Source organism: Clupea harengus, chromosome 20, assembly GCF_900700415.2.
Source record: "Clupea harengus chromosome 20, Ch_v2.0.2, whole genome shotgun sequence".
Lineage (NCBI taxonomy): Eukaryota > Metazoa > Chordata > Actinopteri > Clupeiformes > Clupeidae > Clupea > Clupea harengus.
Window position 1 is genome coordinate 1,189,860 of NC_045171.1, and position 17,500 is coordinate 1,207,359.

General features: G+C 48.3%; 1 protein-coding gene across 1 annotated transcript in view; it reads left to right on the plus strand.

Moving 5' to 3' along the window:
- fgfrl1b (fibroblast growth factor receptor like 1b) overlaps positions 1-17,500 on the plus strand; it is a 36,839-nt gene that overhangs the window by 12,094 nt on the left and 7,245 nt on the right. Inside the window, exon 3 of the mRNA XM_031587512.2 lies at positions 8,384-8,656. Within this exon, the coding sequence (XP_031443372.1) occupies positions 8,384-8,656 (273 nt within the window). The remainder of the gene's footprint in view (positions 1-8,383; positions 8,657-17,500) is intronic.

Genomic DNA, 17,500 nt, shown 5'->3' on the forward strand with positions numbered 1-17,500 from the left:
CAGGCCAGCTGCTCCCAAGATTACAACGCCACCTGAAACCGTCGGTCGGCCCGTCTCAAGTCCTGGAGTATGGTTAATTGGTTGGGCACAGGCCGTAGCAGGGGGGCGGGAGAGAGAGAGAGAGGGAGTGAAGGAGAGGGAGAGAGAGAGAGAGGGAGAGAGAGAGAGAGTTGGGAGCTGTGTGTGTTGGGGGAGGAGAGGGGGTTTTCTGTCACTGATTAATTACTGATTAATAGCTAGGTGGTGGTTGGGTTCAGCGGAGCCAGGTGCTCTCTGTCCAACACAGATCAACCGTCGGAGCCGGGCAGGGCAGGGCAGGGCAGGGCAGGGCAGGGCAGGAGGGACAGGGGAACGGGGGGACAGCTGGGGACCAGACACTGGGTGAGTCTGAGGGACACAAGCCCCACTCTGGAGGGGGACTCTGAGGGACACAAGCCCCACTCTGAGGGACACAAGCCCCACTCTGGAAGGGGACTCTGAGGGACACAAGCCCCACTCTGGAAGGGGAGTCTGAGGGACACAAGCCCCACTCTGGGGGACACAAGCCCCACTCTGGAAGGGGAGTCTGAGAGACACAAGCCCCACTCTGGAAGGGGGAGCACTGTTTGAGAGAACTCAACATTCTGGTGGTGGTGCCATGGTGAGCTGACTTGAACAGAGCACTGAGCATGGGAGAGAGAGAGAGAGAGAGAGGGAGAGAGAGAGGGAGAGAGATATGGAGAGAGAGATATGGAGAGAGAGAGAGAGAGAGGGAGAGAGAGTGAGAGATGGAGAGAGAGAGCGAGAGAGGGAGAGAGAGCGAGAGGGAGAGGGAGAGAGAGAGAGAGAGATGGAGAGAGAGAGGAGAGAGAGAGGGAGAGAGAGAGAGGGAGAGAGACAGAGAGAGAGTGAGAGAGAGAGAGATGGAGGGAGAGAGAGAGAGAGGGAGAGAGAGGAGAGGGAGAGAGAGAGAGAGAGAGAGGGAGAGAGAGAGAGAGCGAGAGAGACAGAGAGAGAGTGAGAGATGGAGAGCGAGAGAGAGAGCGAGAGAGAGATATGGAGAGAGAGAGCGAGAGAGGGAGAGAGAGAGAGAGCGAGAGAGAGAGAGAGAGAGAGGGAGAGCGAGAGAGGGAGAGAGAGAGAGAGAGGGAGAGAGACAGAGAGCGAGAGAGAGAGAGATGGAGAGAGAGAGAGGGAGAGAGTGAGAGAGAGAGAGAGGGAGAGAGGGAGAGCGAGAGAGAGGGAGAGAGATGTACACAAAGCCTCCTCCTTCCACCCAGCATGGGGTTTGGGGGTATATCACATCAGAGGGGGCATCCATCTCTGGCGCTATCTCTCCCCGGTGATAAGAAGCTGAATTCCACAGCAGTGAACAAGGAGCAGCCGTGTTTGGTCTAACAACCCTATCAGTGAAAGCAAACACAGTCACACAATAAGCCATACTCCTCACGGCGCGCACGCGTGCGTCCCCTATGGCAGGATATGGAGGGAGGAAGATAAGAGTTGCTAGTTGCTTCTCAAATCAGGCCATCAACCTCAACAGGGAGAAAGACTTGGTATGGACTTACTTTGTGATTTGTTTTTGGTCATAGGGGTTTTGTGGCCTCTGTTTTCGGAGGTATGTAGGTCTCCTGTCTTTTTAATGGGAGCATTGCACCCGGCCGAGAAAGACACAATTCAAGCCTATTCTTATTAACTAAGTGAGGTGTCAGATGTTAGGACTAAATGAAATGTTTCATCTAAGGGGCGGGGACTATTACTCACGACATGTGTTTTCAGAAGATCCTTAAGATGGTTTCCCAAAAAAGCACAGGCCATGATGTTTCCATCAGCTCTGTCTGGTGGCACACGAGGGAATCCGGAGTTCTGTTCAACACATTTCAGCAACTGCTCTCTGGATTTACAGTTTACAGCAGGGTTTCCCCTATAGCGCTCCGATGCTAACATATGCCAGCACTGAACACTCAACCTCTGATGCTAACATATGCTAGCACTGAACACTCAACCTCTGATGCTAACATATGCTAGCACTGAACACTCAACCTCTGATGCTAACATATGCTAGCACTGAACACTCAACCATATGCTAGCACTGAACACTCAACCTCTGATGCTAACATATGCTACATAGACCCTGAACAGCACTGAACACTCAAGCGTGTGTCTGCTAACATATGCAAGCACTGAACACTCAACCTCTGATGCTAACATATGCTGCATAGACCCTGAACAGCACTGAACACTCAAGCGTGTGTCTGATGCTAACATATGCTACATAGACCCTGAACAGCACTGAACACTCAAGCGTGTGTCTGATGCTAACATATGCTACATAGACCCTGAACAGCACTGAACACTCAAGCGTGTGTCTGATGCTAACATATGCTGCATAGACCCTGAACAGCACTGAACACTCAAGCGTGTGTCTGATGCTAACATATGCTACATAGACCCTGAACAGCACTGAACACTCAAGCGTTGGTCTGATGCTAACATATGCTGCATAGACCCTGGCCAGCACTGAACACTCAACCTCTGCTGCTAACATATGCTGCATAGACCGGCCAGCACTGAACACTCAAGCGTGTGTCTGATGCTAACATATGCTACATAGACCCTGAACAGCACTGAACACTCAAGCGTGTGTCTGATGCTAACATATGCTGCATAGACCGGCCAGCACTGAACACTCAAGCGTGTGTCTGCTCAGCTTACACTCATAAGTTAAACGGTTTCCCTTTCTCAGACACTTACCTTCTACTACCTTTTCTCTGTCAGTTTCTCCCCCCTCTCCCTCTCCCTCTCTGTCCATCAAACTCTCTTTCCGTCCCTGTCTTTCTGTCCATCACTGCCCGTGTCATTCTTTTATAAGCCTGTCCACTTCCTCCTCCAGCATAATAACTGATCCATGTGGAGCGCTGTGGAGGTTTGTTTGAAGCCCTCCCTCCTGTGACACCAGCGCTGTTCATCCGACTCATCTGACGGAGCAGCACGAGCTTCAAAGCCCTTCTTACGACCGCGGTCTGTGACTGTGACTCTCACCCATAAATCCTCCCCTGAAATCAAAAACCTGTACCAAGATGTCTAAAACAAAGCAAAGGCCAGAAGGGGCACAAGAATGTCCTGCAGCTTTTAAGTGATCCTTGGTAATCCATATGCCACAGACCCCTGTCTTACACCACGCACCACGCACATCTATGACGCAGCTGAGCTGAGCTGAGCTTCTCCAGTTTTACTGACAGCGCACACACACACACACACACATTCACAACTCCCAGCCACGCCGCTACCTTCTGACGTGCGGCACGCAGTGTTCCGTCGCTGATAGTCCGCAGTAGATATCGAGGGGTCGGTCATATCACTGAATCACAGTATTTCTGTTGAGCTGTGTGTGTGTGTGTGTGTGTGTGTGTGTGTGTGTGTGTGAGCTGTGTGCTGTAGGTCTTGTAGAGACGTTGTCGTGTCGGGTCCCATGTGTGCTGTGAGTGTGGCTGTGTCTCTGTTCTCTGTGTGCAGCATTGCCTGTGTGGGGCTGACTGTGGCTGTGTGTGTGTGTGTGTGTGTGTGTGTGTGTGTGTGTGTGTGTGTGTGTGTGTGTGTGTGTGTGTGTGGCTGTGGCTGTGGCTGTGCTTGAGGAGATAAAAGCAGCAACCTCGAGGAAATGAACAAGCCACACGATCAGTGACAGAACAAAAAAGGACAAAATCTGACATTGATTTGAAATTGGCGTGAGCTGCACATCTGCATCCTTTGACTGTTTTTCTCTCTCTGTCTGTTTGTGTGTGTGTGTGTGTGTGTGTGTGTGTTTGTAGAGCCTTATATTGTCTTATAGTGTCTCTGTGTGTGTATTGTGTAGTGGGTTAATGTGTGACTTATTCATCCTGCCTGCCTATTTGTGTGGTATGTGTGTGTGTGTGTGTGTGTGTGTGTGTGTGTGTGTGTGTGTGTGTGTGTGGTATGTACACAGAGACATCCCTCAGTGCACTCTGGAAACTACTGAGGCGCGTTGCCTGTTGGAGGTGTGTGTGTGTGTGTGTGTGTGTGTGTGTGTGTGTGTGTGTGTGTGTGTGTCTGTGTGTGTGTGTGTGTGTGGAGGCCTGTTGTCTTTTATCTGACTTCAATGAGCGAGAGTGGGTCAGGGAGGGGCTAGTGAGGAGGGGAGCAGCGTAAAGAGCCTTAATGCATCCACGTCCAGACTCACTGGTCTGGGTTCAGCTCTCATGTTGTGCTGGTAATGTGTGTGAAGGCTCACTGGCCTGGGTTCAGCTCTCATGTTGTGCTGGTAATGTGTGTGAAGGCTCACTGGCCTGGGTTCAGCTCTCATGTTGTGCTGGTAATGTGTGTGAAGGCATGAAGACTCACAGACTCACTGGTCTGGGTTCAGCTCTCATGTTGTGCTGGTAATGTGTGTGAAGGCATGAAGACTCACAGACTCACTGGTCTGGGTTCAGCTCTCATGTTGTGTTGGTAATGTGTGTGAAGGCATGAAGACTCACAGACTCACTGGTCTGGGTTCAGCTCACATGTTGTGCTGGTAATGTGTGTGAAGGCATGAAGACTCACAGACTCACTGGTCTGGGTTCAGCTCTCATGTTGTGCTGGTAATGTGTGTGAAGGCATGAAGACTCACAGACTCACTGGTCTGGGTTCAGCTCACATGTTGTGCTGGTAATGTGTGTGAAGGCATGAAGACTCACTCAAGTCTTAAACAGCGTTAGAAAGCAGGCGCCAGACAGAGAACATCTGGGGCTTCATGTGGTGATCTCCGCTGCTCTGCTGCTCTGCTGTCCGCACGGCCCTGTCCTCTGTCATTGCTCCTCTCCTTGACCCTTAGGCACACACACACACTGCAGACTCCACAGTGCCTGAGGCACAGACACAGACACACACACACACACACTGAAGACTCAACAGTGCCTGAGGCACAGACACACACACAGACACACACTGCAGACTCCACAGTGCCTGAAGCTCTCACTCCCCTGCCTCTCTCTCAGCACCCAGTGGTTGGTGCCCGATAAAGGCCTTGTCACTGCGCTCCCATGCCAGGCTTCTCACGGTGTGGCACACTGAGGAATGATCTGCCTGGCGCCCCATCTGCCAACAGATCCACTGGTGCCGGCCGAGGAGCTGGAGCTGGGGTTAGGAGAGACAGGGTAGGGGTGGGAGAGACAGGGTAGGGGTGGCGGAGGAGGAGCTGGAGCTGGGGTTAGGAGAGACAGGGTAGGGGTGGCGGAGGAGGAGCTGGAGCTGGGGCTGGGAGAGACAGGGTAGGGGTGGCGGAGGAGGGCGGCATGTGTTTGCCTCATCCCTCCAGCTCGTCTTCTCTTGGCCAACGTGTCTGTCGGCACCCCGGAGCAGCCAAGAGCACCACTCCCCGCAGCACTTCAAAGCCTTCGCTGCTGGTGTGGGGAGTGCTGGCGTGACAAATACACACCTCACGCACACACACACACACACTCTCTCTCTCACACACACACACTCCTCACGCTAGGGGGGGCGGACAGGCTGACTGACAGTCTCACATCTCTTCTCTCACACTCTCCTCCTGTCTCTGTCTTTCATTCTATCAGTGCAGTCTGTTTTGATGTGAACAAGGCATGGCATGTGCTCTGGAAGCACGCGAGAGGACAGAGGAGTCATTAGTTACTCCAGACACACACACACACACACACACACACACACACACACACACACACACTCACACACACACACACACAAACACACACACACACTCACACTCACACACACACACCATTAGTTATTCCAGTCCAGTGCACAGGTTGTTTTAATTCATTCCGCTCCATAGGGAAACAAATTCCACAGTTATAAAAACCACAACCAAACCAAAAGTCACGTAGTCCACTTGTACTGGTCGATTCTATGACCGGGTACTACCCATCCATACTAGGGCTGAACGATTAATTGCATTTGCGATTTAATCGCGATATGATAGAACGCGATTTTCTAACCGCAACGTTCGCGATTAAAAAACGTGGTCACAAAAAAAAAAAAAAAAATTTAATATTTTTTTTTTTAAATATGGTACATTTTGAACACAGTGTTTAAAAAGTGCATGCCTAGTGTTTATACTTAAAATTACTTTTTTTAAATTACTTAAATGCACAGTGGCAAAGCAACCGATTTGTTGTTCTTGTTTCTGTAATGAGCAGTTAAATTAAAATGTAAAATGTGGGAAAGAATATTTTACACTAAATGTATCTAATATTTAGTTGGTCATATTTAAATCATTCATTACGTTTTGTTCGAAAAAAAGAGGATAAAAAAAAATCGCATATCGAATCGCAATCGCAATATTTTGGTAAAAAATCGCAATTAGATTATTTTCACAAATCGTTCAGCCCTAATCCATACTGAATTACTCCAGAGGAGGTGTCTCCTGTAAAAGAAGCATTGTTTCACACAGTGTGCCTTGTCGTCATTTTTTTTTATTTCACTACAACACGTCTTTTCTCCCCCTGTTGAATCCGAGAGCAGGAGGAGGTTGTGTGTCATTGGTACAGGGAGAATCATTCCCAGTGTAGCGTTCTTAGTCTGCCATTCTGGAATGCACTGTAATTTAATTCCTGTACCAAAACAGCTTTTACTTTTTCATTCCCCTCTGTTCTCCTGGCACTTTCCTGGATGGCAACCAGCGACACACACACACACACACACACACACACACACACACACACACACACACACACACACACACACACACACACACACACACACACACACACAGCGGGTCCAGGTGAAAACACTTCACTCCAGCAGAGATGTGTGCGGGTGACTGAGAAAAAGAGAAAAGAGGGATCCATTTTGGGGGGGGGGTAGTTTCATTTTTCAATTTCCATAATCTTGGCAGTTCTCACAGCAGCAGCTGGCTGGTACAGCTACAGGATGTGACAGTACCAGGCATGAATGAGAGACACCTTCCAACACACACACACACACACACACACACACCCGCACCCACACACACTCTCACACACACACACACACACACACACACACACACACAGACACACACACACACACACACGCACGCACGCACACAACACACACACACACACAGACACACAGACACACACACACACACACACACACACACACACACACACACACTCTCCCAGTGCTGAGACAGCTCAAGAGGGCCAAAGGAAATGGAAAGGGAGCTCTCATGGGAGTCTCCTTCGCTAAACCAAGCGGATGAAAAGGACCTTGTGCACGCAAGGAGGATTGGGAGGGGGGAAATGTCCCGTAAATACTTGAGCGAAAATGCCCACACTTCTCATTCCTTGTGAATAGTGGTATTTTTGTGAGCATGCTGAGGTGGTGGACCTTGGAGCCAGGGCCCCTCTGATTGTACACAGCACACACACACACACACACACACACACACACACACACACACAGCACACACACACACACTTGGAGCCAGGGCCCCTCTGATAGTACACAGTACACACACACACACACACACACACACACACACACAGACACACACACACACACACACACACACACACACACACACACACACACTTGGAGCCAGGGGCCTCTGATAGTATGTGTTGAGTTCTCTTCGCGTGTAAACCTCTACCTCCCGTTTACAGAAGTGAAGTTATTACTGGAAAGCCGGGTGGGTCTTGTGTGTAGAGTGATCCGCTCAGGGGGCAGCGAAGGTGGAAAGTCTGAGTCCTGGTGACACTAAAGGGTCCTCACTCATTAGGAACCAACTGGCCACAAACTCACACACACACACACTCACACACACACACACACACACACACACACACACACATGCATACACACACACGAGCCGTTTACACACACACACACACACACACACACTCACACCGAGTCGTGCATGAGTGTGTGAATTCTATTCAGTTTTCCATGGATTGTTTACCTGCCAAAAGACCCAAGGCTGTCTGTCACCTGTTTTCCAACGGGATGAATTAAGGCCCTTAAGGAGCAAAAGCAGAGAGGGAAAACGTCCTCTTTGCCAATGTTTGAATATTTAGTTTACTCCAAGCAAATGATAAATACAGTCCATTAGTCGCTTATAAAAAGTGCAGTTCATCTTTTTTTTTACGTAACTGGCAACCTCTGTTCCCATAAACGAGCAGGAAATTTAAAAATGTAGTTGTTGGGAACTGCTATGTTTGGCTTTGTCAAGCTCTTGAGTTGTGATTCGGTTTGGAACTCACGGTCACTCCCAAAATGTGTCAATGAAAAACTCTGTGGAGAACTTGGTGAATAGCTTAACAGGACTGTTCCTCTGCTATGTCTTGCAGGCCCTTGGTGAATAGCTTAACAGGACTGTTCCTCTGCTATGTCTTACAGGCCCTTGGTGAATAGCTTAACAGAACTGTTCCTCTGCTATGTCTTACAGGCCCTCCATGGGTGAGCCACCAGGTAGAGGAGAGACAGATGGCGCGGCTGGGGCGGACCGTGCGCCTCCCCTGCCCTGTTGAGGGCGACCCTCCACCCCTCATCCTCTGGGTAAAGGATGGCCGGAACGTGAACCAGGGCTACAGCCGCTACCGGGTGCTGAAGCAGAGCCTGAAGATAAAGGAGGTCGAGATGGAAGATGCCGGCGTCTACATCTGCCGCGTCACCAATGGCTTCGGCAGCATCGCACTGAACTTCACCCTCATCGTCATCGGTAAGCACTGAACTTCACCCTCATCGTCATCGGTAAGCACTGAACTTCACCCTAATCTTCATCGGTAAGCACTGAACTTCACCCTAATCTTCATCGGTAAGCACTGAACTTCACCCTGATCGCCATCGGTAAGCGCGGTTCTGACCTCACGGCTTATGAGTCAGATGCCATTTCATACACGCACTCGCACTCCCCGTCAACTTATTCTTTTTTCTAGATTCTTCTGGATGTTTTTACTGCGTTGCCTCCTCACCTCTGTCCCATCGATCACCTTCCGTATCATACACCTCCATTCCTGGGTGAATATTGCTTTCATGCTGTTTTACTGTTGTCAGCAGAAAAGCCTGCCTCACATCAAACACACTGCGTAAGGTAGGCTTTAACGCTTAGCCGGCTGACGCTTGACAGATGACGTCCCAGCATCCAAAACATTCGTCAACAGACGGGAGCTTTCAAGCCCAATCCAACAGCAGCGTTTGCAAAGGGCTCTCACAAAAGAGGGATTGTGGGACAGGAGGAACTCTGGTTTCTTGTTAAACGCCTTAGACGGTATTACATTCAACGTGACTGACATGACTGGCAAGGCAGCACACTATTAAATAAGCATGGTTTCATTTACCCCACATGAAATGAAAAAGCACAAGCGAGCATTGTGCTGATGGAAATGTCTAACCTGTTAGTGCTGTGCTCCAGAGGCGGGTCTCATATCAAATCTAGGGAACAAAGGGGACTTCTTTACCTCACACTTCTGTCACAGTATACCTGCGCTTGTTTATGAAGCCCGTAATCCAATCTAGTGTTTCTCATTTTACAGAAAATGTGAAGGGGAGGGATTGGAGTTAACCAGGTTCTGACAGGCAGGGTAAATGAATGCACACAGACCTGAAATGTGAGTGAACTTTGGAAACATATGTTTGGTGTGTGTGTGTGTGTGTGTGTGTGTGTGTGTGTGTGTGTGTGTGTGTGTGTGTGTGTGTGTGTTTGGCGTAAGGGTGATTTGCACATTCGGGAGGTGAAGGGCACGCATCAGGGGCCTTTGTTTCTCATGTGAGGCTGCTGTTTGGAATGTGTGCTGCTCGTGATGACTGTTTAGGGAGTGTGTGCTGCCTGCTCCTGATGAGTGTTTGGGGAGTGTGTGTGTGTCTGTGTGTCTGTGTGTGTGTGTGTGTGTGTGTGTGTGCTGCCTGCCCCTGATGAGTGTTTGGGGAGTGTAGACTGGGCATTTTTCCGCCCAAGCTTTCTGCGGAGCCGGCAATGGCTGGACGACCTGCCACCTGAACAGCCATAAATCTGTGCCGGTCCGGTGCAACCAAACGGCCCTGGGAGCGAGCGCGGAACCCTCAGGCTCTTCCTGTGTGCCCGAGGAGGGCGGGTCTACAAGGAGAGGCACGTGGTGATTGGTCCACACTGATTGCTCAATTCATGTGATTGGGTCTCGTGGTCTGAGAGCACTCCCCCCCTTTCCCTTCCTCCACCACGCGGATGTTTGCTCAGGACCTCCAGAATGGGGAGTGAAGGTAGTCCTCTGTGTTCCTGCTTCATCACACACACACACACACACACACACACATGAAGGTAGTCCTCTGTGTTCCTGCTTCGTCCAGGAGAGTAGTGTGGAGTTGGAGAGTTATGGTCCGTGGCTCCCTGGGGAATACACAGCAGAGGCGCACTGAAGTCATTAGCTGCAATGGCAAACAGTCCTGGAGCAAAAGGAGCAGCAGACCTTGTAGAGGGGGATTTTTAGCTAGGAGGTTTGGTACCATTTAAAAAAAGCATAGGGGTAGTGGATTCTGCTCTGCCAGTAAGGGTTCGTCTACAAGTGTAGCAGTCAATTCAACCAAATTTCCTTACCAAAAAAAAAAAGGATTTATACAATGTTTGCAAAGCTGGGGTTCGTTTGGAGCTAGCGTTCTGGTGATCAGTTTTCTTGAGAGTCCTTTGCCGGCTGAGACACCTGATGAAGTTACAATAGCCACCCAACGGGGGGAAACTCCAGACAGACTTAATTAAGTCAGTGGAGAGGAATTTGGGTGACATTCAATAGCACCTGTTGTCGTCAAAACGGGTCTAAACTGAATAGCTTCTCTCAGAGCAAGCATGGGCAAAAACTTGCACGTCTAACCTCAAGTTCGTATCCTCTTTAATGGCCGCCACAACATTCCCCTCAGAAACAGTGTGCTTGTCATAAAATGGTAATTTTAGCTTTTCGATGCTGCTCTGTTCCTCATGCGTGAGGGCACGGTGTAATCAGCCTGTTAAACCTGAGTGAGGTAAGGCTGTAATTTAAGTCTCCCATGTTTCAATTCAACTGCAGTTCAGCGAACCTTTTCTCTTTTTGCTTTTTTTTCTGCACAAGAATAAATACACGTTTGTATTTTGGAAATGTCCTCCCACTCATAGTCTCTAAATGGAAACTGATATTTGATCATTTTGGACGCTGTCTGCTATGCTTTAACAATACCGTTGTGAACTTGGGATTCTGTTGTCAATCTCCCTTAAGTATGTGCACATGCATCTTGTGCAAAATAGAACTTTTTTGAACCACTTACTAGTAAAAATGGTATTTAATGAGGGGATGTTTATGACATTTGGAGGCTGTTGAGGGCTTTGCAGAAAGACTACTGTGACCTCCAAATCCCATGTTAACCCCCTCAACACTCAGCCTCAACTTCCTCTCTGGCACGAGGACAAGTCAGTCACCACATCATTACCTCACAGTCCCAGGGTCCCACCACACCTGGGCCCCTCTGCAACACCCCCCCCCCCCTCCCTCCCTCCCTCTCTCCCTCTCTCTCTGCCTCTCTCCCTCTCTCTCTCTCCCTCTCTCTCCCTCTCTCTCTCTCCCTCTCACTCTCTCTCCCTCCCTCTCTCTCTCTCTCTCTTTCCCTCTCTCTCCCTCTCACTCTCTTTCTCCCTCACTCCCTCTCTCTCTCTCTCTCTCTCTCCCCCCCTCCCTCCCTCCCTCTCTCTCTCCCTCTCTTTCTCTCTTTCTCCCTCACTCCCTCTCCCTCTCCCTCACTCCCCCTCTCTCTCTCTCCCTCTCTCTCTCTCCCTCTCTCTCTCTCCCTCCCTCCCTCCCTCCCTCACCCTCACCCTCCCATCACCACCCCTGTTGCTGCTGCTGTATCCCTGGTGGTCCCTAACTTCCCCCTTAGTTTCCCCGAGCATATGAGCCCCTACTGTTATAATGGCTCGATGCATGCAGCCAACATTCTTATAGCCCAGCAGCACAGCCTAGCAGGAGACCACCATTGTGACGAGAAAGAGCGAGCTAACGCCAGAGCTCCCTCTCCCTCTCCTTGAAAAGAGGGAAATGTTATTTCATATGTCCTGTCTACGAAGAAGTAGAATGTTGCATACTAGCCCTTGAGTCGTGACTTCGTTCATGAGTCATGAATACCTGAAGGCGTAAAGCACGGGCCCCACGTCTGGCTCAGCGTGGACACATGGGCTCAGACACGACCTTGGCTCAGCGTGGACACATGGCCAGACACGACCTTGGCTCAGCGTGGACACATGACCAGACACGACCTTGGCTCAGCGTGGTCACATGGGCTCAGACGTGACCTTGGCCCAGTGTCCGTGTTCATTCATCCAGCCAGCATGCACAGAGATGGAATTTAGAACCACATCGGGTCATGAGCCTTCTATTCTTAGCCTGTCCCGGTCGGTCGCTGGCATCCATTGGGCTCCATCACCACCCCCTCTCGTCCTCGCCACCGCTCACCTACAGCAGCAGCTCACTGGGCTAGGCCTGGACACCGCCCCCCTCACTGTCACTGTGGGAGAGACTGTGGCTTCTGGTCAGAGATGGTCTGGTCTGGTTTGGGCTGCTATGCGCTGTTTTATGGAGGGACTTGGTGGACCTGTTCCAGCGAGCGCTTTTTGTTCTTTGTTTGCGAGCAGAGGGGCTACATGTGTTGCAGTTTAGCACACGTCCTGCTCACCTAAATGGATAATTGTATCAAAATTACACTAGCTGGCCAATTTGAGTCTGTTGAGGGACACAGGAGAGTATCGGAGAGGGAGGGGGGGGGCAGAGGACTGGAGAGGCTGGGGGGGCTGGGGCTGGAGCCACAGGAGTCCCCCCGTACAGCAGGTCCTGTTTGGGCTAAAGCACACATACCAGGGGGTGAGCTGGAGCTGGCAGGAGTGGAGGCAGCACAGCTAATAAAAATAAATGATTCAGTGTGGTCAATGCCCTAGCAGCACCACCCCTCCCCCTCGCATCGCCCACGCAGACCCGCCCGCCCGCCCCTCTCCCAGGCACCACCTCCACAGCTACCTGCACTCTTTCTCAGAAACGCTGCCTGCCTCGGAACAGCAACCAATGTTAGGGCAAACATGGTTCAGGTTCCCAGCTCCCTGTCTCCCCGTGAAGGAAGCCAGTGTTTGTATTTAGTCTAATTCATTTCACACACACGCTGGAACACAGACCCTTTCTGTTTGGTTAATATTTTTCTCACTACCCCGTTCTTTGCTATCGGTAAAGAAAGACATATGGACTTAGAAATGGTGCAAGAGTAATGAAAAAGTAAAACGTTTCGACTAATGTTATTTGCCGAGTTGAAGAAGTAAAACGTTTCGACTAATGTTATTTGCCGAGTTGATATTGGAGACGTCACTTTGAACTGCTACGACTGCAAAAGTACACACACACAGAAGGATCCGGGCTTTGATCGCACTTTTGTGGACGTGACGGGGATCTAATTTTTTAATACCGATCACTAGTAGTGTGACAGACTTTCCCCGGCGAAGGCTCTTCAAAACATGTTTGTTTTTTTTCCCCCTCCCGTCATAGTGAAATAAGCAGGGGCGAGCGAGTTCAAAGCACACACACACATATGGACGCAAATGAATCCATGCCTGTGAGTAGCAGAAGAAAGGCCTTTGTTGCAGAAGAGGGGTAAGATGAAAGCATACGAGATGGAATTGAAACCATTCTGGTCTCACATGAAATGAAGCTAAACCAAAAGACACATAGAGAAAAGGCTTGCAGTGGTAAATAAGCACGAGGAGTGGGAGACCAGCATTGGGCAGCAGATTCTGCCCTCCAGTTAAGAGTTTGTCCTGTATGTGTTTGTTTATTTTATTGCATCTTATTTTATTTTATTTTTTTGATTTATTGTCAATGTTATGTTTGATATACGTTAATGCCTTTTTTAGGTTGTATAGCCTTTTTCACTCTGGCAGGGGGACTGCCAATGGAAACTAGCCTTTTGGCTATAATTGGGTGCATTTCCATTTTAATGTTCATGAATGTACACTGTCCCTCTTGATCAAATAAACAAATTGATTGATTGATTGATTGATTGTCAGGGCTAGCAGAAATACAGCTTGGAGTTGGGGGGTAATGGTAAGGCCGAGGCAAGGTTTAGGTTTACACCAGTGACTGGAGTAGAGATTAGAGGAAAATCATTTAAACAGACCACACATTGGTCAGTGGTTTGAAGAAATATCCTCGCCGGTAACTAGCAATGGACAATATGTTCTTAGGGGATGCACTAGAACAGGGATGGGCAACTTTAATGATGGCCACACTTTTTCTTCATCGCTACCAGAGGGCCGCATAGGACCGTGCACTTCCACTAATCAGATATGAAAACGTTACCATTTAAAATAAGACCAAAATACGTGTATACACATCTCTGTATGTTTATTAAATCACCATTGAATGATGGCACCAAACAGCAGACCAACATTAAGTGCAACAACTGTCAGTAAGACCTGGTTCTCTCTTAATGAGACACTTGTGGCCTCGCCTGCTGGCGCACAGTAGACTGAATACCATGCTATCGTCACCAAAAGCTTTGGCAAGCTGAAAAGGGCTTCTTTGCTTTGGCAAGCTCAAGTGCAACAGCATAAGATGCCTTGAGTGAAGACTCCTGTGTGGTTGTGGCTCCGGTAAAAAGTCGCTGTTGTTGGTGTACTTTTGAGGTCAGCTACGACAGCGGCCCTAGCAGCTGCGGAGTACTTCTTGTATTTAACTATGTGCAAGGTGTTGGAGTGGCGACTTATGTTCAAATCTAAGCAGTTTCTAAGCAGACTAGACACATGGGTTTGCCTTTAAATTCTGTGAACAGATAATCTATTTCCCATCTCACCTGAAAGACACGATTCTCTTCATCAATTTTTCTCTTAGCACTGCTCGCGGCCATTGCTCTATCTCTCTTCCTCGCTGAAGGAGAAGGTCCGGGCCCTCTGCATATTGTTTGCATAGTGTACTGTGAGTGAAACTGTAATACACAAAAAGGAAAATACATAGAAGGTATCTTAACTAAACACAGCCAGTTACAATTAGATTCATGCAGGGAAGTGCCAGAGCAGAGCCTCACCTGTCATCATGAAAAGTAAAAAAACAAATAATGATAAAATAAAATAAATATTAATATTTCTTTACTGATCTGTGCTATACAAATTATTTCTGTATGATTCCAATCATTTAGAGTATTTTTATAATCAAAATCGCTGAATTTACACATGTCCTGTTCAAACAGACACGCCAGGTGAGGCAGCTACGAGCTGCGCCTCATCTCAGATTGTGTAATCCCTCACAAACTGGGTTGAGCGCATGCATTTTGCTTTATCATTGTTTGTCACCAATGTAATATTTGTAGACACTTTTATTATATGTCCTTTCTATCCATAAAATAGGTAACGTATTTAGTCTTGCTGATCTGACATACCGTAAAACCGCAGTGTTTCCTGGTTGCTATGGTTATGTAGTTTCTTTGCTAGCTAACTTGATAGTTCATATTCACGAGTTCATATTCATGAGCACAGCTGGCTAACAAGTGTTAGCCATTAACGGAATTACGAATAAATGGTGTGCTAACGGTCATATTGCTATATTAGAACGTAACGTAAATGACTAATAATTACATTTTACATTTCAACGAACTAACACAGTTCATAAAAATTAAACTAAGGTCACTTTAACATATTTATCCCAGTGTGAGACGGCCAAAAAACTTACAGTCATTGTTTTCGAGGGTGTGAGGAAAATAGAGGCTTACTAAGTGCGTAGCTAACTATGTTAACTGTCACAGCTGTTCCCTATCTCACGAGACGAGCATTTGAATGATGTCAAAGTAAAAGTCCGTCAACAAAAACCAATACAATACTGTGTGCGTTTTTCTGCCAGTTGCCCATCCTTGCACTAGAACCTCCTATGTTATGCATAAAATAAACTTAGCCTTGTACATCAGTTCAATCAAAGCATGATTAACCAAAAACTCAACAAAAATTCATATTAGGATTGAAAACACCATCAAGACATTATAAAGTCAGAAAACAATGTTTTTTTTATATAGATGGTCAAAGCCACCAAAGAATGATAGATAAAAGTATGTTGAAATGTCCTGCTGCTCTTCCTGTCTCCAACCCACTCCCTCCCCACGCATCGCCAGTCAGAGACAGTCTTCAGCCCCCCCCCCCCCTGCCCCGAGCGCACCGCTGGGCCCTGTCTCCATTGCCCATGGAGGAAAAGGTTTTAATTACACTGGAGGGATGCAAATTGCCCACCTTCGTCGCCGTGCCACATTAAAAAGGCCTTTCATCCACCTCATTAGAGGGGCCGGTGACTGAGAGATGAGTTGTGTGTGTGTGTGTGTGTGTGTGTGTGTGTGTGTGTGTGTGTGTGTGTGTGTGTGTGTGTGTGTGTGGTGACGGGGCCCGGTCCCTTCAGGATGCTCCGGGGCCCTGCCTTGTGCACAACTGAGAAGAAAAGAAAAGGGGCCGATTAGGCAAAGGCAATTTCCTCTCGTGTCGCCGTACGCCTGTTGCTGCAAACCGCTTATGGCTCTATAAAAGATATGAGGAGACTTTTAATTACCCTTTCTTTAGCGCTGCTCTCTGTCTACCATGCTCTGTGGACACAAACACTCTTTAATTTGTTTCTCTGGCTTCAATCGACACATGGTTGTGCAGACACCAAGTAGGGGGAAGCCAAATATATCCAGTCTGATCATTTGGACACAAAACCCATCAAAGTGTCTTGAGATTTGTGAGGAGAGTGAAGATTTATGAGAAGGGGAAAAGCATTACATTAAGTGGTGAAAATCTTGTTTCACCAATCCTTTAGATGTACATGAATTAAAGTGTTTCCCAGAATGTACATGGCTTTACATAGAGGAACTATTTTTGACGTTTGTTACCTGACAAGGACCAATCATTTTAAAGAATATGGGCAGTGTTGCTTAATCGCCAGCCAGCCTATGGGCAGAACCTTCTGGAAAGGTTCCGTCTACACTACAGCTGCTTCCCGAGCCAAGTTTAGAACCCTTTGATGGACATTTATTACAAGTGAAGGGATACACACCTTCCCCTTTGCTTTGGTTTGATTTACAGTAATATCCATGGTTTGAGTTAGGAGTAACTGGTTGCCTTGGAGACGTGGCACCACTACTATCATACCAACAGAGCTGATTTGCCTTGCTCCGTGATCTTCATCTCTATGATGCCGGCTAAAAAAAAGGAGTGAGTAATCTCGCCGTATTTTTCCTCCCAACAATGTTTATTTTATTCAGATGTGCCCCCACTGATGAGAATCATGGCTGGAATTCCAGCCTGTTCATAACGCCGTGTTTGTTTTGCTTTTGATTTCGACCCCGGTTTGAAATCAGGGGAGCCGGGCGTCATGACAGACATGCCTGGCACGTATGTGTGTGTGTGTGTGTGTGTGTGTGTGTGTGTGTGTGTGTGTGTGTGTGTCTCTGGTGTGTGTGTGTGTGTGTGTGTGTGTGTGTGTGTGTGTGTGTGTGTGCGTGCCCAGGTATGAATGGAGAATAAGCCTTCTTCAGGGCCGTGCTTTTCAAGTCCTCCTGGTAGGAAAAAATAATATGG